We start from the raw sequence: 23456 nt of genomic DNA, 5'->3' as shown, positions 1-23456 counted from the left end.
CATCAAGTTCCATCCCCTGCCATGGGCAGGGACACTTTCCACTATCCCAGGTTGTTCCAAGTCCCATCCAGCCTGGCCTTGGACACTTCCAGGGATCCAGGGCTTCCATGGGCACCCTGTGCCAGGGCCTCACCACTCTTCCAGGAAAGATGTTTTTCCTAATATCCACTCCAACTCTGCCCTCTGTCAGTGTGAAGCCATTTCCCGTTCTTGCTGCCCCACATTTATTCCTACTAAGTATTCCCAGACCTTGCCCCCAGACTCCTTCTTCATTCTCCTTCAAAAATCTACTGAAAAAACTAAATTGTGATTACTGTTGTCCCTCTAACCTCAACCAGAGTGGTTGTTGCAGCCACTCTGCTGCTTCACTCAATGCACATCACCAAGCACAACTTTTGAGAGCTCCTGGTTGAGTTCACCACGTAGGCAATGCTTTGCCAAGTGCAGTTTCTCCCCTTGCCCCTGCCAAGAGCAGCCCATCCTTTTTCCAAACTTGGGGAGGGCAGTGGATTCACAGCAGGAAGCAGAACAGCTTCCCACTGGAGTTACACAAAGAGCCAGGAATCTTCCATATTCATTGGATTTCTAACGAAGTGATAAGAATCCACCACCTCCGACAGGCACAGAAGGAAGCTGCATACTTCAAAGTTTAACATTAAACAGGAATTACCAACCACCAGGATTTTCTGTGAATAATTACGCCGGCTTCACCGAGATAAAAATCCTTGCGTTTTTTCCAGGTTTTTCTATGATCAACATTAGCTCCACACAGACTATTTCAACAAAACACAGACAAGCCCTCTATTCCAGCATCTCTGAACATCCTCCTCCCTGGATACAGCCCCCCAAAGCCCCGGCCTTACCTCCTTCTGCTGCCTCTCCAGCTCTTTCATGCGGATCTCCCGCGCCTCCGCCCGCGCCGCTCGCTTCGCCGCAAGTCTGGCTTCAGCCTGGGAAGGGGAACACAGGCATGGGATGAGATCAAAGCTGGCCAGCCCAAGGGGGAGCACGCTCTGGAAGCAGGGCAGGCAATGGGGAGGTTTGACTGGGCAAGGCTGTAAACACATCTGTAGGAGTTAATTCCCTACTGCAGGTAATGGCCCTGCCTTCCCTAACTTGTTATCGTAACACCCCCGTGCAGGCACTACCCTCCCTGAGCACACTTGTGTTTAAAAGGGATCTTTAATTATTATTTGTGTGGCTGGAGAGGAAGCAGGTTGATTTATTTATTGCTTGTTTTGTTTTGTTTTGGGTTGTTTTGTTGGGTTTTTTCTTCCCTCCCCTGCAGCGTGGCTTGTTTTTTTATTGATGAATTAATTCGACCAACACCAAACACATTATGTGCCATTTTTCCTAACCACTGACACTGTGCACACATACCTGGGCACAGGGTTTGGGTAAACACTGGGGTTCAGTATGCACAGCTAAGGCTGAAATTATGGAGAGAAAATGCACTAGCTCCATTACAAATCTCCAAAATTCCACATTCCAGTCCAAACCTCGCTGGAGTGGAATTCTGCCAAGAACAGACCTCTCGAGAGATCTACGGTGCTTCCTCACTTCAGCCCAGGTGGAAGTGATGGAACATCATAGACAGTAACATTTTTAATATTCTGCTTTAAATCCCAGGCAAAGCCAGTAGATCTTACAGAGGAAAAAGTAAAATTAGCTCAGGTTTTGGTACAGCACAACCATGAGCAGCTCAGAAGGGAGCCAAAGGCACAACTCATAGCCACCCTGGTGTTGCACCCAACTCCTCTGCTTCTGAAACCTTTCACTGTAACTACAGCATCCAAACTGACAGGAAAATCTGCCATAACATCGAGGTCAGGCACACAGAGAAATCAAAACACCGGTGTTTTCAGTAGTGCTTCTAAACAGAAGGAAAACCACCAAAAAACAGAAAGTGTAATTTCTTTTCCCTTCTGTAAGTGCAGTCACCACTCAAACCCAGGGAAAAGTGTCACAGCCTCCAAAAACACAAACAAAGCATGGGAAAAAACCAAACCAAAAACAAAGCAAAAAAACCCAAAACAAAACAATAAACCAACCAAAAGAAGGGAGTAGGATGGTTGAAACTTGCAGTTAACAGAAAAGAGCTGATGAAAATCAAGCACAAGCTGATGCACGGTAGGACCAGGAGCCTTGTGGTGCTGTAGATCTTAAAACTTCAGACTGGGAGAGACCAAGAGGGGATCTCATCAATCCATACAAATCCATACAAACATCCCAAAGTCCACCAAGAGGGTGGTGCCAGACTCTTCTTAGTGGTGCCCAGTAGCAGGATGAGGAACAATGGCCATAAACTGAACCACAAGAAGTTTCGCCTCAGCACGAGGGAGAGAATTTCTGTTCACTGAGGGTGAGCATCCCAAACCCACCTGGACATGTTTCAGTGTCACCTGCTCAGGGTCACCCAGGGGATTGGACTGGGGGACTCCAGAGGTCCCAGTGAAAAATTGCTTCTAAAAAGTAAAGAAGCCTTCTCAGAGAATTTTTAAAAGCCCAAGGTAGAAAGAGTAAAGAGCTGGTTTTGCACAGAGCTGCTCTCCATGAGTTCTTTGCCTGAATTTCAAGGTAAGTGGCTCTGCCATGGGCAGAAATTCATAGCAGGAGCAGATTCTTCACACCTGCACCCAAACCCATCCCGTGCCATAACCTGTTACTCACAGAGCCAGGTGACAGCAGGCTCTGGGTGCAGACATGGATCCCCAAACATGTTTCCAACACCACCTCCCAACCTAAAGCAGTCTGTCCAGGAAAATAAAGCCCCAGCCCTGCTGCTGGGCAAAGCCCGGGTGGAATCCCTGGCAGGCAGTGTCCTGACCCATCTGCAGTGTTTGGAATTGCTGATGACACCCAGTATCCAAACATGCCCTGAAATGTGTGCTGAAATCACAGCTCTGGAAACAAGCCTGGTATTGATTTCATGTGATCCCTCCTGTTTATTTAAAAATAAACACTTCTGTTTATTTAAATAAACACTGGCAAACACCACCTGACAGAGGTGAGGAATAACACCAGCACAAACTGGTTTTTCCCTATGGAAAACAAAGGGCCCTAAAGTCACCACAAGCAAAACACACCAAAAATACAGGTTGTGTATCCTCCAACTTTCCTCCTGACAGAAAAAGGCAGAAACAAGATTATTTGGATGTTAACATGATTGTAGCTGTCATCCTCATGAATTTCAATAACCAGCTGAGTTTTCACATCAGAACTAGGTGCCTGTATGTAAAATTCAGATATAATTCAAATGATACATATTTCCCCTTGTTTTCCTTATATGATAGGGGCCAAAGGATTTACACACTTGCTAGCTATGTTGCAGAATTATATATTCTCCCAGAAGCAAGCACAATACAATATGAAGTGAAGGAACTTGAAAAATAGGGAAAAAAATTTAAAAATTTAGCCAGTTTTTCTCAGGCCTTCCTGAGAATGAGGCTTGCCAGTTTCTAAATTACAGACACCAACTGCAGGAAGTTAAATGAATTTTACCTCATGCAAAACCACACATTTTGTGTGTCATTTCTTAGAACATAATTCTGCTTTTAGTGCCAATCCATGGTGCATCTCTACCTTATTCTATTTCATCTTTGCAGCCCTCCAGCTGCCCATTTAAAGCCGACCTGCAAACCTTGTAAGAATAAAAAACACATTTTCACTCAGCAGCTTTGACTAACAATGGCTTACATCTTGGAACAAGCATATTGTTTATTTATGAACTTTTTCTTTCCATGACCACACCAGCCTTAAGTATCTTTGAATAAAAAAAACAACAGAAATAGTATCCTGGGTTCTTGAACTTTAAGCTAAAAACCTGTGGTTATCAGAGACTGAAGAAGTCATGAAGTTTTATTTCATTCTGAACACTCATATTTTGAAGCAACTCATTTTCATCACATTGAAACAAATAATTACAGAATTGTTTGGGCTGGAAGGGACCTCAGGAGGCCTTATCCACCCTCCTGCTCAAAGCAGGGTCAGTATCACATTCAGACCACGCTGCTCAGGGCTTGGTCCAGATGGCTCCTGAAAACCTCAGAGTTTGGTGGCTCTGCAGCCTCTCCAGGCTCCTGTTCCCCTGCCTGACCATCCTCATGGAGTAAAGAAACAAATCCCCACCAAATCATGCTCTTGGCTCCTTAGTAACCCCAACTTCTCTGTCAGAAGGCTGCTGTCCCTTAAAGGGCTGCATCAAGCACTGAGGAATATTTTCAAGCACATTCTCAAGGATGTCTGGGTGCCATTTAGATGATTACACAGTTATTTTCACCGTGGTTCCTAAACACCAGCTCATTTGTGTTGGACAAAGGGGGGCTTGTAAGAAACAGGCCATCCTTCCCTAAAGGGTTTTTGAGGCCACAGCAAAATGAGACAAGGGGGGGACAGGAAATATGCAAAGAGGAGGAAAAAAGTCTTCAGTATGTGAAGCTACCCACAAATCCTGGAGGGTGCTCTCCAGCTCAACAGAAATACATCATGCTATAAGAGTCAGGCCAGCCATCAAATGGTCAACCTGTGGCCTTCACAATCCCATTCCTAGCATACTTTGGCGGATGGAATTACTTCACTCAGAATGAATTGGTTTCTAATACTCTGTAGGTGGCACTGGTGATGAAGCTGGTATCACCTGTGAGCTCAGAGGAGGTAAATCCATCAGGACAGGGAGGAGCCCACATCTCACTGGGCAAGGAGTTATCAAAGTCAAACCAAAGGCTGCTAGCAAGCCTAGCACACCCTGCAGTGAGGGTGGGAGCCTGTTGTACACAGATTTTCCTGTGCCAAAGCCCAGCTCAGGTACAGTGGGTGCCCCCAGCATGGCACAGGGCAGGGACACCCAGAACAGCCCCAGCTGCTCAAGCTGTGAACTTTTAGGAGATGTAAGAATAAAAACACAGGCCAGGCTTTCAGACCCACACAGAGCAGTGTCAGATTTATTTATTGTGGGGCTCTTGCTCAGCAGCACGGGCGTGACGGAACGCATCGGGGTTTGTCAGACCACACTCTCTGCGCCTCCTGGACTCTGCTCCGTGCTATAAATACCTTGATTTCTTGCACAGCCTGCAAGCAGCAACGCTAACTTCACATTTCTCCCTCTGTGCTGACTAAACCAAAACAGGCTTTGCCTGGCTGACTTTGGTCTTTGTCCAGCCCAAGCACTTGACAGAGCAGAGTCACCTCTAAGGGCAGTAGCAGAAACACACTGCAACCTGCAAGAGACACTGCTGAACATTAGAAAACCACCCAAAAATTCACATACTTCTGAAATTCAGCTTACTAAAAGCTGTTCTTTAGGCTGCCTAAGGCATAAATAACTATTCAAGGAAAGATTTAAAAAAAAAGAAATTAGAAATCACTAAGACTGAAGAAGTCTCCTTGACTTCTTAAAATCATCTAAAATTCATCAGTGACTCAGCAAGCAATATAGGCCTCAATCAAATGTGACAGATCATTGTCAAAAACAGAAGAATAAAAATATGAAGTCTAATTGCACTCATTACCAAGCTTTTGCAACTTCCCTTTTATGAAATATTGCTCATCTGACAAGGAGAACTGGCAGCTTCAGCCCTGCTGAGCATGTCACACCAAAAAAACCCAAACCTCATCAGAGGCTTCTGTAAGGGCCCCATGGGCAAAGCGAGAGGAGATGGCTGAGATGAACACAGAACTGGGCACCAGCTGAAAAATCATCACCCTAATTTATGGGACTTGCTCAAATACTACAAATATACACACTGAATTGCTGGGTTTTTATTGCAGTTGCTCAGAATGATTTACAGTCACCAAGCCCTGAAAGAAATGCACTGCTGAACTCCAAAACACTCCTTGCTTTTGCTGGGCTACTTGCTCAGCACTTGACACTCCACCTTTAGGGTCACTCAGCCTGAAAATAAAACCCCAGCCCTGTGCAGCAGCAAATCTTTACCCTGGCTTAAGGAGTTCAGTATGTTTAGATCTGAAGAGGGAAGAACTGAGCAGGTTGTAACAGGAGCAGAACTACATGTGAACAAAACACCAAAGCAGGTGTTGGCTGTCAGCTGGAAAGGGTGAGAAGCATCTTCTGCTGCCTGCAGAAGTTGGGAGAAGCAGGAGCACGGGATGTGCAGCTGCTGCAGAGAGACCCCTACCCCACAGAGCCTCCTTTCAAACCCCACTGGTGGGGACCAGGCCTGGCTGTGCCCGTGGCAGGGGACGGAGCACAATGGTGACGGAAGCTGCGGCTTCCTGGCCCCGCGCGCGCGTTGGGGAAGCTGCGCTGTCACCGTGGCACGATGAGAGAATTATTGAGGTGAGCTGCTAAGGTAGAGGCCAGTGACACACACACACATCCTGAAGGTGTGCATTCTCAGAGCCTTTCCCTCCTGAAACAGCCAGGGCTTCATTGTTCGCCCGGCAGCCCCAAGACACAGCCAACAAAGGCAGGAAGTTACGCTGCTTTTCTGAGCGGTGACAAATGACCATGTTGACTTGCCACATAGTTACATGTGTAAGAGTTTTCCAGCTATACAAAGCACCCCTCAATTCCAGTGCACTCCAAATTACCTGCTTCTAAGGCTAGTAATCAAAGTCAGTGTCATATTTGTCATGGAGGATTGAAGTGTTAGCTTGCCAGCACCAAACCATACCCAGAAAAGCTCTCTGATCCCACTGCCAGAGAAACCTTAAAACACAAGTCTGCCTGACTAAATTACACCTGCTCCCTGTGAGCAACCACTGCTGGGCATTGCTGCAATAACTATTCTCAGGCTGATTTAAACCTCTTGCCAACATGCTTAAGACATAGCCAGCCAGTCATTTTTGGGGCCAATGTAATTTTTCATGATGGATGCTGTCCCATTCCAGTATTCTGTATCCTCTTCCTCAAATATTATAGGACTGCTCATTCTGTTTAGCCAAGTCACATTCCATCAGTCAAAAATCTGATAAGGTTCCTTGCCCTCCTACATAATTTAAACACCTGATTTGCAATATTCCTGTAACACAGCTGACCAGCATAGCTACCGGGTAGAACCAGTGCTAACCCATGGCAATGTTTTTCCCTGTCTCCATTGCAGCAGCATGTGACCTAACCCAGGAGCTCACCAGGTGAGTGGTGACTATTTAGCATGGAAACAAGAGGGACTATGTTTAAGAGGTCAAGGCAGCACATTTATCTGACATTTTTTGCATATGAGTTATAAATACATAAAACACTTTGCACCACTTACTCACATATGGTAATGAACCCGTGAATCACACAGGGCTCGGTCAGTCCACATCCTTCTTTACCCCTCACCTTTCTCTTAAATGCAAATCACTACTCAGAGGCAGCAGGCTGATGAACCTTAACCTACACGTAACCATAGGGATTCCCTTCTAATACCCCGACAGCGCATCCTGGGCCGGTCTGACAGCTCGTGTTCAGGGATGCCCGACCTGCCCGCGGCCACCTGACGGTCCCATGGGGCTGCTGCGACATTTACTCAGCACTTATTTCCCAGCTTCTGCTGGCACGAAGGCTCCCGGAGCAGCTCAGAGCTCAGGTTCTGCTCAGCGATTGTGCAAAGCGATTTGGGCGCCGGCCGCTCCCGGGCACCGCACGGAGCTGTACCGGCGGCGCTGCCCGAGCCCCCCGCAGCCCCCCGGCCTTACCTGCTGCTGGGCAGCCGGGCTGAGGCACTCGGCAGCCGCGTCCATGGTTCCCGCTGCCGCCGTCTGTCCCCGCCGGGGCCCGCCCGGCACGGCACGGCCCGGGGGCGGAGCGGGGAGCGGGCGGGGAGCGGCGCTCGGAAGAGCCGGGGCAGCGCACACACACTCTCACAGTCTGTTATACACACACATACACCTGCCGGGCATCGCTCCGGAACCCCCACGGACAGCGCCTCCCCGCCTCCTTTGTGTCCCCGAGGAGGATAAACAGAGCATCCCAACAGCTGGCCGCCCTCCCTCCCTCCGGGCTGCACATCCATGCTTATAAATGTATATTCCTGTTCACGCCGGGCGGCCTTTGCATGGCACACACAAACCGCCCCGCCGCTGCTAATTGCGGTGCTAATTATATCGGGGCTGCGGGTTGCGATGTGTGGAGCCGAGCTTAAAATGAGGCATCCATGCTGGTGTTGGTTTTATTCTTTTAGAAACGGAATAATGGGGAAAAAAAATGTAAAACCCCAAAATGTGTGACTGAAGTCTGACAGTACTGCAGAAGAGCAATCGGGAGTAGCGGCTGGCCAAAAAAAAAAGACACCCTGCATTTCAAAAGGTGATGAGGTGGATGAGCCGAAAGCACAGAAGGATTAGAGGGCACAGGTGGCTTTAAGTGGCACTAAACGGATCGATACTCCAAGAACAATTGGAGACAGGGTCAGAGCAGATATCCTGGCTCCACGGAGGTTAATGCCACCTGTTGATTCCACCGGATTTTTCACCCAAAGCATCTCTCGATTCCCCTTGACTTCACCAGAAGCTCACTCAGCCATGCCCTCCCAAAGGCCAGGGAGAAACACCCGGGGCCGGGAGAGCTGCGAAGCCTCAGGAGCTCACTTTACCCATGACTGCCATTCCTCAGCAGCGACAGCAGAGCACTCGGGGAGTCATCTCTTCCTGGCACGGCATTCTCCAGGGCCAGCCAAACAGGTTGCTCCTTAGCAACTCAGCCTGCGCCCTCCTTCCCGGTCAGGAGCCCAGCGAAGCCTCCACCCAGCGGCTGAGCTCAGATTTTCCATGAGCTGCCTGCCCAGCACAAGGAATCCGGCTGCTCAGGCTGGCACACCACACCCTGCCATGCTGCTGACTGTATTCTAGCTCATTTGGAAGCGCTGGCACTGTTTTACACTTGGGGGCAATCACTTGGCAGTGCCTGGAGCCAAGCCATGTCCCACTGTCCCTGGGAAGGCCAGTCGTGCTTCCTTTAAATAAGAGGGATTAGGGATGGTCTAACTTGCACCCTGCCCCTGGGAGAAACCCTGCTTAGGTCAGGTGAAACTTTACAATTGTAAAACAAAGTGGTTTTTATGTGAATCATGGAACTACAGAATGGTTTGGGTTGGAAGGGGCCTTAAAGCCCATCCAGTTCCACCCCTGCCATAGGCAGGGGCACCTTCCACTATCCCAGGTTGCTCCAAGCCCCATCCAACCTGGCCTTGGGCACTTCCAGGGATCCAGGGGCAGCCACAGCTTCTCTGGGCACCCTGTGCCAGGGCCTCAGCATCCTCACAAGAAAGAATATCCCAATATCCCATCTAACCCTGCCCTCTGTCATTGTGAAGCCATTCCTCTGTGTCCTGTCACTCCCATACACTTTGCAAAAGTCTCTGTCATTCCTATAACAATTTCTTTTACTGAAAGGCTGCAATAAGATCTCCAAAGTCACATCTTTCATTAACCTCCAAAGCCTCCAGTTGAGCCTATAAGTTATTTTTAACTTCCTCGCCAGGTAAATCACCCAACTTTGCTTCAACAAAATAAATCTCAAATCCACTCCAGCACGTGCATGAAGAAACGAATAAATACTCCATGTTCCTGTGAATCATCTATAATTTAAATCTTCATTTAACAGACACTCACTTCATCCTCCAACAGGTCTGTCTTTTGTGAATAGCCTTAAATCCAAGAGGAGTCATGCCCTAATTCCCAGAGGCTGCTCAGCATTCAGTTTTGGTGCAGGTAACAGCATGATTTGGGGCTTCCAGTAATGTTTGGTGCTCAGCTGTGAAGAAAGCACTTCTGCACAATGACAGCTCACCCCAAGGCAGCCAGGACCAGGCACTGGAGTCAATTCTTCAGGAAAAAAACACATTTTGCCTTAAGTGAGACATTTTAACAGAGAAGGGGAGTGATGGTAACTGTGTAAATCTGAAGCATCAGAACAGCTCAGCGTGACAAATATCTTCATTTTAGCTTGAAACAGACAATTTGTTCTGCTTCTTGGTTAACAGGAATTAACCTCCCCTTACATTCACTGGCAAATCTCTACAGGTTTTGCAGTGTCACTTGGAAAATACACTGAAAATATAAATTACTCCCCCCTGCACACACACCTTTTCCTATTTACTTTCCAAGCCAAGATGTTTGGTTTTACTGGGTTTCCTTGAGGAAGCACTTCATACGTATCCTGGGATAAATTCAAACAAACAGCTCTACTACAGACCTGCTGGGTAGGAACTGAAGGATCAAGAGGTCTTTTTAATGCTAGCAAACTTCCATTTCCCAGCAATACAGAGCTCTGAGCACACACTTCAGCATTTTGTAATTGATTTTATGTAAAAGGAGGCTCGAAATTCCAATCAGGTCCTGACAAATCCCCTCAAAAGTGCAGTGTCTATCTCATCATAGCTCTCTCCTATTCAGAAAAACAGCAGCATCTTCTAAAATTCATATTTATTTATTTATTCAGCACACAGCTCTTGTGTCCATGCATTTCCCATGTGAAATAGGATGCTGTGGAAGACTGACATTAATTCCAGGACATTTCTAAGCAGGAAGGATGTCCCCATTTATGCACGGCACGTACTACAATGCTAAACTGAGCCTAAGAAAAACAGGTAATGGGAGATTTAGAAGGGGGGAAAAAAAGAGTCAGCTGACACTTCCAGAAACCTGGTGGGATAACTGTGAGCTGGGTATGTCTAAGCAGAAAGTAAAAAGGAAGTTTACTGCACTTAGGACAGCAGCTCTGATTCCAGTGACATGGAGTCCTTATCTCCCTGTGGGGAACACACCTCTCCTTTGCAAACACACACACACAAAATGCATGCCTGCACTCAGAACAAGGCAATCCTCATCAAATGCTGGCCCAAAGCCTAAAAATCAGCTTGCCAGAACTGTACTTTACCCATAACAACCAACAACCGAGGAGCTGTGTCAAAAGCAAGAGGGAAAGATCACCCGGTCAGCCTCCAGGCATGTGAATATCACTGATAACTCAAATTCCAAGGAATTTGGCCCCCAGCACAGCTCATACTCAACTGATTTTTATTTTGTCTTTAAGGCATGTTATGAGTAGGTTAAGAGGCAAGCAAGTAGGAATAAAGTAGTCAAAATCTTTAGAGATAGGTTTAAAAACTGAAAGAAACCTGCACCTTAGAGCACTCTGGCTCCAGCTTAGCCCACCTCAGTATTAATTCTTGTCACTTCCCAACACTATCCATCACCAACATATATATAACTCTGATGATATCATTTATAGCTATAAAAATGAAATTCTGTTGTGCATTTCCTGCATTCTCTTCAAGTGGTGTCACTGTTGGTGGATTTGCCAGGGTTGGGTTATTGGTTAGACTTTAATCTTTCCCAACCCAAATGATTCTATGATTCTTGGAATTTCGGTAATGTCCGTCAGTGTCTTATTCAGTCCTGGCTTTCCAAACAGTGGGAACAGAGAAAGGATGTCTTGTTTTATGGGGAAAAAAGCTAAAAAATTAATTTATATTACAAGAAATATTTGGTTACTCCAATTTTTGAGGGGTTTTCTAATAAGGTTCACAGTGTTGTTCTTCGAATGCTGAAGAAAGCCAATAAAAACCTCTGGAGTGACACCCACCAAGGTCAGAGGGACAGGAAAAGTGACATCTGTGCCTCATCACGCCATCCCCCCTGCCTGCTGGGCCATCCTGGCACGCCTGGAGCCCGGCTGGCCACAGGAACAAAACCTCCTTGTGGTGGCCACCACCGAGGCACTGCGCTCCAGCACTCGCAGCCAAGTGCTCATTAGGAAAACAATGCCCGGTTTTCAGTGCCACCATCCCCTGCCAGGATCAACAGATTATCCTCCGGCCAGCCTGCAGGGAGGAGGAGGAGGAGGAGGAAGGAAACTGCTGGATCAGGCACAAGTCACACTGAGTCATGCTCCAAACGAGCCTGTGGCACATTTGTCATTCAGCCTCAAAACAGTGATGCCATCAACACTTGGATATTGAATTGGTAGAACCCTAGAGGCTGAGAATTTGAAACTCAAAACCCAAACACACACACAAAAAATACTATATTTAACTTAAGGCCATAAAAAAACCTTCCAAAATGAATTAACAACACAAAAATTACAAGTCTATGGTTTATATTATTATTACAAGTATATAGTTTACATTGTTATTAGAATTATATAGTTGAAATAAAACAGTATACTATAGAGTTTAAATAAAACTATATCCTATAGTATATGTATTTTATATGTCTATATGTATATGTCTATATGTATAATATATATGTCTATACAGACATGTGTCTCTATATATATCACATATATGTCTATATGTATAATATCACATATGTCTATAGATATAATATAGTTATATTATATAACTATATTATATAACTATATGTTATAATGTCTATATAGACATATAATATATTATCATACTATAATCTATTATTTTAATATATCATATATACTACATATATACAGTATAATATACGCTATATACGCTATATACGCTATATATCAAAATAAATGAAACAAAACAGAAGCTTTAATACAATAACTAATCTTTCTTCTTTACCTTCTTCTTACTTCTTCATGAGTCTAGCTAGTATTTTGTAATTAGACAAATAAAATCCGCATTGCAGGCTTTGAGTGATTAGTTATTGAATTAAAAGTAAAAATAATTTGAGTGTCATTTCTTAATTAGACAGTTTAACCTTAAAAAACCTTATAACAAAAGATAATTAACCATTTTGTACCTTGTTAGTAAAATACTACAAAACTCACTACCTATAAAACATAACTAAGAAAAATAAACATTAAAATCTAAACACAAAATATCACCTCAAAAACTTCAATCCCAACCTTAACAAAAGTAGCAAAAAAGTAGTAGTAGCAAAAAAAATCCAAAACCTAAAATTGAATATATTAAAGCTGGGCTACTTCAGCTTCAGAAATTGAAATATGGGTGGGTGAAAGTTTCAGAAATTGGAAATATGGGTGGATGAAAAGTTACGTGATCTTCCTGTTGTAGAAGTGACAGATTCAAGAGTGGCTCCTATAATAAAAATTCCTGGCCTAGTCTTAAGCTTTTCCATTCCTTTGCTTAATAATGAAGAAAAAACAGATCAAACCAAAGGGGAAAAAAGAGTTTTGGTTTGGATTATCTCACAGAACCTGAGTGTAAAAACCTGTGTAAAAAAATACAAAAAGGATCCAGCAAGAGCATTTTACTTGTAGGAAAGTGCTTCTCTGCTGGTGTATCTATAGCATGAAGCTTTGCCATCTCCAAGGCTCTACTTCCAACCTAATGAGATTAAAGAATTAATTAACTATTTAACCATTAAACCATTCATTAACCATTCCCACCAGGAGTGTAAATGTTGTAGAATTAGAAACCCAACAGTAATTCCAAGAAGGGCAGAGGTTCTGCCCTCCATCCTACCCCATCAGGGACAATAGGTGGGAAAGCATCACCAGCACTTGTAGCCTCTGGAAGTGCCAAGTCACCAAGCTCTCCCACTCAAAACACACAGAAAAAAAAAAAAAAAGACAAAATCAAGTCCAAAAAGTCAGACTTACAGCTAACCTTCACCAGGCTTCAGCTCAAATATTTGACTGCATTCCCTAGAGAGAATGAACTAGGATGGCACCTTCAATGAACAGGGATCACATCCTCTGCAAGCACCACAGAATCTCATTATCCAACATTTTAGCAAAACATTGGCAGTTGCCTTTGAGAAGTGTCCAGTTTTCCCATAGAATGAGGATAATAAAGCATTCCTACAGTGGAAATCTGGCCAGAAGAACTATTGTGATGTTCCCATGAGCACCCTGAGTGAATCCTGAACCTAATTTCCCTGCTCAGGCTCATCCACACCCTAAATCCTACAAGCTTAAAGTTTGGTGGGAGATTAAATGATGACAAGTTTTTCTTGCAAGGGCATTCCAAGAGCGATTTTCAATTTTGTTTTTAGGGTTTCTCTGAATGGCAGAGCTCTGATTTTCTGTTTTCTTTCATTCCCAAGCACCAGGACATGCCGAGGGTGCTGCTGTGAGTTATCTGAGTTTAAGGCCTCAGCATTCCTGGTCCTCTTGCTCAACATTTGGAGCCCAAGACTGGGAAGGGGAGGAGGGAACGAGAGCCACGACTAATGAAGGAATTTATACATGAGCGCTGTGCACTTTGGAGAAACATTTGCTGATGTGTTTGCCAGGAAACCCATCTTGGAGATAGAGCTTAGGCATGCAAGCAGAGGCTGCAAAGCCTTGTTGACACAGACCTTTTCCCCCCCAAGAAGGAGGAGAATGTTTATTCTGCACTGAACAGCCTGTACAATGCAAGACACAATCAGGGACTTGCATCCTACCTCGTAAATTATATTGCCCTGGAGTTGCAAGGAGCTGCTGCTAAAAATACAAAAATAAACAATATTTAGTCTAAACAATAACTGAGCTCCACCAGGATTACCAAAGCAAATCCTGCCACGAGGAATTGATCTTAAAACACCTCTTAAAACCGAGGTATCTTGTTATCATTTCCATCTTGGCAGCGGTTTAGAGGCATTTATTATCTCAGTAAATGTTTTTGTTGGTGGGGTTTTGTTTTGGTTTGGGTTTTTTCTTCATAAGCATTGTAACTCTGCTCTCCAGCACCACTCCATATATAGAGTGCACCACTTCCACTGCTATTTAGCAATCAATCACTCGTGCTGTTTCCACTCCAAAAAAGCAAAACAGGGATGAAAGAGCAACTCCAGGATAGGATGTTGGCTGGCAGCTCCTCAGTTAGTATCAACTGACCACATTTACGTCACTTCTTCAATTGGCATTTTCTCCCTAAATAGCTCTCTGGTCAGTAACTGGTTGGTCCCACCAGGGAGGAATTTGGATACTCCTCTCTCTACAGCTGTTACCTCTGAGAACAAATCCATGTGTTTTCTACACCCTGGACAATACTGCAGCCATGGATTTACATCAAGACTGGCAACTCATGGAAATAGTTTTGGGGGAGTCCAGTTGACTGGATCACTCATATAAATAAATTAATCAATCAGAAATTATAACTAGAAGGAGAAAAAAAAAAACAAACCAAAACCCACTGGCAGTATTGGCAAATATGGGCTGGAATTTCACAAGGAAAGCATAAAAATCTTCCCAGTGTTGTCTCCAGCAATAGTTATTTGCATAAAGCTGCAGCCAGTGGTTTCTTCTGTTTTACCCAACTTCTTTATAAAAAGAGAGAAGTTTCTCTTCTGCAGTGACCTCTTGTAGTTGTCTCTATGGCACCAGCAGTGTTTTGCATCAACAACTGTTATCCTCATTTAAAATTTAAATAAAACTGAACCTCAGAACACCCAAGCAGAACGGTTGTATTGCAGAGTGCCACTTAAATACCATATTTCTGTTTGATTGCAGAACTGCAATTAAAGTCACTCAGAGCTCACAAATAAACGAGCTGAGCTGTACTTCAGACTTCTGGTGCTTGACTTCTCTTTGGAAGCAAAGCTCCAACCAGTGTTTCCCACTGGGGACTCCTCCTCAGGCACCAGCACACACTTAACAAAGAGCACACATGCAAAATTAATTCAGCCACTGCTGCATGTTACTGAAAAGCAAACACATTTGTCATGACCACAATGTAAAGCACAATAACCCCATTTGGAACCTGCAATGAAGTGCAATTCCTCATCTGGTTGCTTTACAGCATAAGCACAGGTTGGGGAGGGCTCTGGGGCTGAGTGGGTGCCAACATATTTTCGATGCACAGACACAAACAGAGGTTTTGTTGCTGACAGGTAAAAATATCTGAAGTATAAATAAGAAGTGAAATTGAGGGACTGCTACAAGCAATGTAATCTGTGGGGATCACCCTCTGGTCCCCACTGAACTGCAAATTTCATCTGAATGAAAGGTGGCAAATCCTGAGCACAGCTCTGCACTTAGATACAAACCCCAGCAACTGCTTAAAATAATGCTCACACTACCAGCCAAAGAAAAGAAAATCACAAATTTTGAAGTAAAGGTTACTGGTGCTGTTCTAGGGATTACTCAGTTTGTGACACAAAATAATATAAAACTTCAAGAAAAGGCATAAATAGAACACTAAATTCTGCTTTTTTTTTTTTCTCTCAAATCAAGTGCACCTGCTTCCTGGTTTAATCTCAGCCAAAATCCCACTTCTGCCTGCATCACAGAAAGAATAAATACATTTACAAGGAATTAATTCTGTGTCAAACAACAGCACTGGGTCTCCACAGAAGCCCAGACTTTGCATGCAGAACATTTAAGATTGATTAATTCTTTAAAGCCAGGTAAAATGAAGATCAAAAGTTTCAGGTAATCCATTGAATCCTCTCCAAAGCTGAGATTTAATACCCACATTGCAGCTCCTGGGCAGAAACAGTTCAACATGAGTGGAAACTGCAGCGCTAAGACAAATCCTATCATTATTGTGAAATGGTGTAATATTAGAAATTACATCATGTGAACTGCTCTTGTTTCAGTGTCACACTCATGTGGCCCCTTCCCATTTTGCAAGAGGTCAGGACAATTTGTCTTTTAAGCTTCAGAGGGAAATTCCTGGAAGAGTTTCACGCCAAAAACAGGGCAGTGAAGTTGCACTTTTGATGGTCTTTGCCATCAATTAGAAGCAATGAAGAAATCCACAGCACTTCAGTTTCCTGTCCAGAAAACAGAGATTATATGTCCAGAGCTCATCTGTCTCTCTGGAGGAAAACAAACATAAGCAGTATTTCTACATCCTCAGGCACAACACATTTTAGATGTGGAGATTTTAGGCCAGCAGAACAATTGAGAAGTTACAAGGAAAAAAAAATATTTCTCCCAGCTAGAGCATTTGCATTTATTTAGGAGAGCACATGAGAGGTATTTTTGGGGGTTTAATTTTCAGGAATAACTCCCTTAAGAAGGGCAGGGGCCCGAGGAGGGCGAGGCAGAAGCGCTGAGTGCAGGAGAGGAGGTGTCAGAGCTTTCAGTGCTGCCAAGCCTGCTCTGACAGAAAGGCAAACCCTGCCACAGATTAACAGCACAGGGAATGGATCAATTCCTGAAAAAAAAATCTGAATTAAATGTTTTACAGATTTAGCCCCCTTGACATAAAAGAATGTTCTGGTTTGTAGAGGTGCACAGAGGAGCAAGCCTTGAGGCCATCACTGATTAATTCCCCCATCTAAACACACCAAGAATGAACTCCAGGCTCGTTTGAACCGGCCTGAACCCCACAAGAGGGAGCAGCAATCAAGCAAATCAAGTAAATCAAGCAGAGCGCACTTTTCTGTGTCCCTAAGGAGACACTGCTTCCACCACACAAAGCTGGACCCCTGAATTTCCAATGTAAATGTTTAATTACGTGGTTATTCTCTCATTGAGGATGTGGATGAAAATTACTATTAGAGGATGAGGGACACTGCTCTGTATTCCTAATGAGGACCTGGTAAATCAGCATTAAATTATTGCCATCACCAGATACATTTCAACCACTTATGTCAAGAAGCAAAGCTGGCAAGGGAGTGGGGATGTTTAGAATTTGTGTTAAGCATCCAGACCCCCCAGATTCTCAAAATAACCCACAAATCCTAGCTAGCTTTGTTTTGTAAGTAATTCCTGTTCTGCATCCTCATTCTCTGCTCCATCTCCAATACTTTTGAAGTACTCAAACAAAACCTACATGGTTTTTTATTTAAATATTTATTTAATAACCAGCCTGTCCAAAGGTAACCACTTCCACATTCAGCATCACTTCAACAGCAGGAAAAACACAAACATGAAGAGGTTTGGAAAGGTTCAGAATATTATTCCTGCAGGCTCCCACAGCCTTGTGGCTAAGTGGAAGAACAGGCAGCAATGTGCGGTGCTGACAGATGGTTTTTAAGTAGGAGCACCTCAGAGCCCAAAGCAGAAGCTGAGGATTGAACTAAAAGCTGTTTTTAGGGGCAGAACCTCCTGCCTTGTTTTGTCTCCTACCTCCCAGGCTCAGCATTTTGGGACTCACTAATCATTTACTGCATTTCCTTAGTTAGGAGTGGGAACTGTAAAGAGAGAACATTTAACCATAAATTACAATAGAGATGGGAAACTGGTGGAAACTCTTTGACAGAGGAATAGATTGAATTTCTTTTTGTACCTCAGGGCAGTATCAGGAGGGCCAAGAGAGCACAGCTGAGCTTGGTCCCTGCCGCAGGAGCCACAGCTGGAACCCATCATTAGCTCTTCTGGCTGCTCCTGCAGGGTGTGTTTGGTCCCCTTCTCATCCCTCTGGTATTTTTGGTGCTGCTTTCCTTTCCCAGGGTTCTCCCTCTAGGATTACCCGTAGTGACCTCAACAGGTATTTCATTATATGCACATCCTACTGACTGACAAAGGGAGGAAAGGAGGAATCTGAATTGGAGCCATGCCTTTGATCATTAAAAATATGAGGATTTTACATTCATCTGTAGAATCCAACACAGTGCCAATATCAGACACAAAAAAAAACCCCACAAAAACAACACAAGGCATTTTTACATGTTCTGGGTTCCTTTGCACACATCAATCACCCCAATACAGACTTCAACAAAAGCTCTGACTAATTTTTTAAAGCTGTCTGTTATGGATGTAGAAATACTTGGAGCTACAGACACACAAAACAACAGGTTTTAGAGGCATGTCTGCCAGAGAACAGAAGATTTATTGTAAATTATTCCAGAATATTAATGTCAAGCATTAATCATAACAACACAGTTTATGACTAAAGCTAAAGTAGGGGTTTGAGGTATATTAAAAAACCAGCCCACAATACATATGGAAGTTATACAAAGAATAACTTCCATTATTTTCTCAGCCCTGAAAACAATTTCATGCAGAGTAGCATTTCTGAAAAGACTCACAGCAACCTCTCCCAAGCTGTGGTGATGCTCACAGCCGTGTCAGACAGCACAAGAGTTTCAACCAACTAAAATTTGGGGAGAAGACCTCAAAGCCTTCCATGCCAGTGGAAAAATCTCCAAATTTCCATGGTTCAAGAGCACACCAATTAAGCAGGGAAGCAAGAGAGCTCCTTGAAATGTGAGCTGCTGCCTGAAAGGAAAGGCAAAGTCTCCTTGAGGTCACTGAGAATTCCTGGTGACCTTTTGCAAACGCAGAGAAACCCCTGGGTTTGTCCTCAGTGAACTCCTCCAGGAGGAGGATCTGCTGCCAGGGCACTTCATACAGATGAGAAATTCTCCTGTGGTACGAGCAGTGAGCTGAGAAAAACGTCCCCTTGCCAAGCCAATTCCAAAAATATCAATCAGTGCAGGCTCAAGGGCGGGAATGACAAGCTTATTCACTTATTCAGCTGCTCCCAGCAAACACCAGCGAGGGGAGCAGCACAACCTGGCCACCTTAAATGACTCCTCCACAGATGTGAGAATTGCTGCTGATCAAAATATTATCTAAAAATTGCATGAATAAATTAAGATGGAGCTGCTGACAGCATGCAGCTCCAAACTGATGTTAAAGCATTTCCCTGTCTTTTAAGTCCAGCATAAATCTTTTGTTAGGAGTGCATTTTAAATACACACTTACTGATGTTAAAGCACTTCTCTGGCTTTTAAGTCAAGCATAAATCTTTTGTTAGGAGTGCATTTTAAATACAGTGCAACAAACCAGCACATATATTACTTAGGAAGTAAAAGCTGCTAGGGAACCTAAGTGTGTAAATATAGCATGCAGCTTGGATTTGCTGCATCCACAAGGAACTGAGAAAGCCTACTTTCACCTCCCAAAAGCATTTAACACTACATCTAGCCAATGCTGAGGAAGAGACTTGTGAGCTATTTATACATGGAGATAAAGGTGCCAAAAAAAAGTTTTAAAAAGCCCCTTGAGGTCATCAAGCCTCACTCTAACCAGGATATGCAATTTTCTGCTATCCAGCCACCCCTTCATACAGTGTCTAGCAGAGAATGAAATAAAAAATGGATTTTTTTTCTCCTTCATACAGTTCCTAGCAGAGAATGAAGTAAAAAAGGGAACTCTTTCTCTGAAAAAGACATTGAAGTGAAGACAGAAGCTCAGAGTGCTGAGGTTTGGGCCAGCAGATGAATACACCCAGCTCACACCGTGCATTAGCCACCAGCAGGTTTAAGGTTTCCTCTGAATAAAACATGTGGAGCTGCAGATTTCACACCAGCACTACTCAATTAACGGAGCTGTCACTTCAGTGGGCAGCAATATCACAAAATCAGTCCCTGCTCCATTCATACAGCAGGGGAAAGGCTGGGGAGTTCCACCCTTATTAACCTGACAGGGTTTTTGAAGTGCTGGCAATGCCAAGGTTATCTGGAAACCACCTTGAGCATTCAGAGGACACTGCCCAGCTCAGTTAAGGGCTCCACAAGAGCTGCAATCAGCAGTCTGCTTCCCTGGAAGTCCAGAGCCTGGAAAAGCCACTGGAGTGTGTAACTGCAGCTTATGCAAATCCATGGTGCAGGCCTGGGAAAAGCAAGGCTAAATCCCTTCAAACGGGAGAAGCTCTGACACAAATCCTGCTGTATAGTAGGAATAAGCATGATAAACAGCCCAGGTCTTTATAGAAATGCCTTTGTAACTGTTCTGCTGCAAAAACTGCTTGGAAATGCTCACGTGCTTAAAAGAGCGCCTTGTCACATCACACTACACCTGCCAAGGTGCTACAGCTCATATCCCAGCACAGGGAAAAGTTACACACAGGAATAGGTCACAGAGCAATCCATATCAAAGGCCTCACTCAGCATTTAAAAATGGCAAGTGTGAGAATATTGCTAAGTGTTATTATTTGTTAAAAATTTGCACTGTTGTTTTTCGGATGAGCAGCAGGATGAAAAGCGATCCATGGAATATTTCAGAGACAAATAAGTGTAGAGTATCACCCCAAGGATGATATATACAAAGATACACGTGAAAATCTCAGATACAACTATATGCTGAAGCCTTTCCAGAAATCAGTCTCCTCCTTTGTGTGCCTAAGTGCACATAAGAACTTACACACACATTCAGACAAAACCACTTGGCTTTAAGTTTTTCTATGCAAGAAAAACTTAATTGGCTTCTTTTTGAAGAACTTAGGCGACGTACAATTCAGGAAGAACAAGTCACTTCACATTAGGCACATATCAGCATTTGCTTTATGGCAGAGTGGAAGCTGAGCACTGACACTGAAAACTGGGTAAGCAGCAGCCAGCACAGGGCTCCAGCCCAGCCTCCACTCCTCACTGGCCAGTTCTGCCAGCCCAATCTAGGAATAATTCCCCTCCAAACACTGCCTTGACAGGGAAGGATGCCCCTGCTCTGAGACATTCCCAGCAGGAGCAGAAATGAAACCCCCACAGGAGCTCCATCACTAGGGAATGCCCTGGGGATGGGTGCAAGCCTTCCTGCTGGCCATGCAGCTCCTCTCCAGGGCCCTGGCAGCCAGCCCAGCAGCTGGCTCAGCCCTGCCCCACTTCCCAATGCCAGGCACAGACTACTAGCCCACTGAGCCCTGTCCCACTTCCCAAAGCCAGGCACAGAATGTTGTCATTACATTACAAGGGTTCCATATTGCTGGAGTTTTGTACCTTCCTGATGTTTCTTGTGGGCAGCTCCTCTAGGCACTGACTGGTCCCTGTCCCCACAGCAGCCAGCTGACTCCAGTTCCCCTCAACCAACCAATCCACTCTTTTATAACACTCTTCTTATTGGCTACAGCTGTGGCCTGTTAACATCAGGCCTGTTCCCAATCTCTAATAGTTGGCTCAGCTGCAACTCTTTAGGGGGTAAGATTACTTTCTATGCTACCTTTATTTTCTGATATATCGCCCTACAACAGAATGCCAGCCCACCCAGCCCTGTCCCACTTACCAATGCCAGCCCAGAGCAGCTCCCGGGATTTCAGGCACGGGACCCTACTTGGGCTTATCTCAGGCAGCAAAACAAACACAGGCTCTGCACAGCCAGGACAAGGCTTGGGAGGTGCCAAAAGGAGAGCCCACAGCTGCCCCACTGCAAAGGACACAGCACACACTCACTGATGCTTTAATTCCGCCTTTCCAGTGGCCACTTCTGGACCATTTTTGATTATTTTATCTCCTCTGACTGATTCTCCCACTAAAAACACAACCAGGATGATTCATTTTAAGAAACTGATACAAAATTCATATTGATACTCTTTAACTAATTAATTGATACTCTTCACTTGTTTTCACCAGGTATCACTTTTGAAGATAAATCATCCACTTAAATCCAACAGAACATTGTTGCAGCTAGTTGCAATATTTACTCTTCACAAATAAGGATTTTTCACCTCTTATTTATAAAATATCCTTTTACATGTTGATGTTCTGGTGACACTCAGCTGAGATCACAGCTTGTCTGCCTAAATATTTGACTATATAAGGGTTCTAGCTGTGATGCACAGTGCAAATACAGCACTGACACCATTACAGGGTCAGCAGTATCTGATTTATCTGGCCAATACCATCACCCACAGATAACAAACCACTCAGCTGATCAGGGTTAAACATGGAGTTTGCTCTATATTGGATGTTTCACATGCTTTAGCTTTTGTTCTCAAAATGGCACACAATTAGCAAAGTAGGTGACAGGTTTAGTGTGCTACTCCCAGAATACATTCCTGACTTTCATGCAGATTCCCGTGGATTAAATACAATCTGGGAAAGGAAAGCTTTATCACAGTCACAGTAAAGTCATCCACTCCCACCTCCTTACAGCAAAACATGGCACAGCTTTCATTCCAGCCATCTTTTATGAGGAAATTTAAGTGTTTATCCTATTTCCCTCTTTGTGCATTGTGTTTTTTATTAGTCCTGTAAATCCCACAGAACTGCACTGCTGGGAGTATTGATCATTCTCTCTGGATCTGTCTGAGCTTTTAAATCTTGCTGTGACATTGCAGTAACAACCAATTCTCACCACCATGTAGCCAAGATGAAGGGTTTGTTTTCCTTTGATGGTGTCCAGGATTGAGCCTCTGCCACGTCCTTCCACCAACAGCAGCAGGTAGGACCAAACCCTTCTGGGGGTCACCAAACCCTCTTGGTGGCCACCAAACACTGCCAGGGCCACCAAACCCTTCTGGAGGCCACCAAACCATTCCAGGGCCACCAAACCCTTCTGGGGGCCACCAAACCCTCCTGGGAGCTATTAAACCCTGCCACATTCACCAAACCCTCCTGGGGGCCACCAGACACTCCTGTGGATCACCAAACCCTGCCACGGCCACCAAACTTTCACCAAACCCTTCTGGGGGTCATCAAACCCTCCTGAGGGCCATGAAACCTTCACCAAATCCTCCTGGGGGTCACCAAACCTTGCCAGGGCCAATAAACCATCCTGGAGTCTATTAAACCCTGTCACGGCCACCAAACCCTCCATGGGGGCCACCAAACACTCTTAGGGGCTATTAAGCCCTGCCATGGCCACCAAACCCTCTTGGGGGTCACCAAACCCTGCCAGGGCCACCAAACCTTGCCAGGGCCATGAAACCATCCTGGGATCCACCAAACCTTGCCAGAGGCACCAAACCCACTTG

At 44.6% G+C, this 23456-nt stretch overlaps 1 protein-coding gene and 1 long non-coding RNA gene across 31 annotated transcripts in view; both read right to left on the bottom strand.

The window, feature by feature from the left end:
- LRRFIP1 (LRR binding FLII interacting protein 1) overlaps positions 1-23456 on the bottom strand; it is a 108901-nt gene that overhangs the window by 60496 nt on the left and 24949 nt on the right. For 23 of the 30 annotated variants that reach the window (XM_064718699.1, XM_064718696.1, XM_064718697.1 and 20 more), the window contains exon 2: positions 864-950. In XM_064718699.1, coding sequence (XP_064574769.1) covers positions 864-950 — 87 coding nt within the window. Of the gene's footprint in view, positions 1-863; positions 951-7638; positions 7687-23456 lie in introns of those variants that run through there. The other 7 variants (XM_064718700.1, XM_064718698.1, XM_064718670.1 and 4 more) reach the window with 1 other exon arrangement.
- LOC135450476 (uncharacterized) lies at positions 17715-21538 on the bottom strand. Its single transcript, XR_010441076.1, has 3 exons — positions 21484-21538; positions 18051-18279; positions 17715-17955 (listed from the first exon to the last, which is right to left on the bottom strand). It is a non-coding gene; the product is annotated as an uncharacterized LOC135450476 (long non-coding RNA).

This window comes from Zonotrichia leucophrys, chromosome 7 (genome assembly GCF_028769735.1).
Source record: "Zonotrichia leucophrys gambelii isolate GWCS_2022_RI chromosome 7, RI_Zleu_2.0, whole genome shotgun sequence".
Taxonomy (NCBI): Eukaryota; Metazoa; Chordata; class Aves; order Passeriformes; family Passerellidae; genus Zonotrichia; species Zonotrichia leucophrys.
This window is presented reverse-complemented; position numbering and strand designations above follow the sequence as displayed.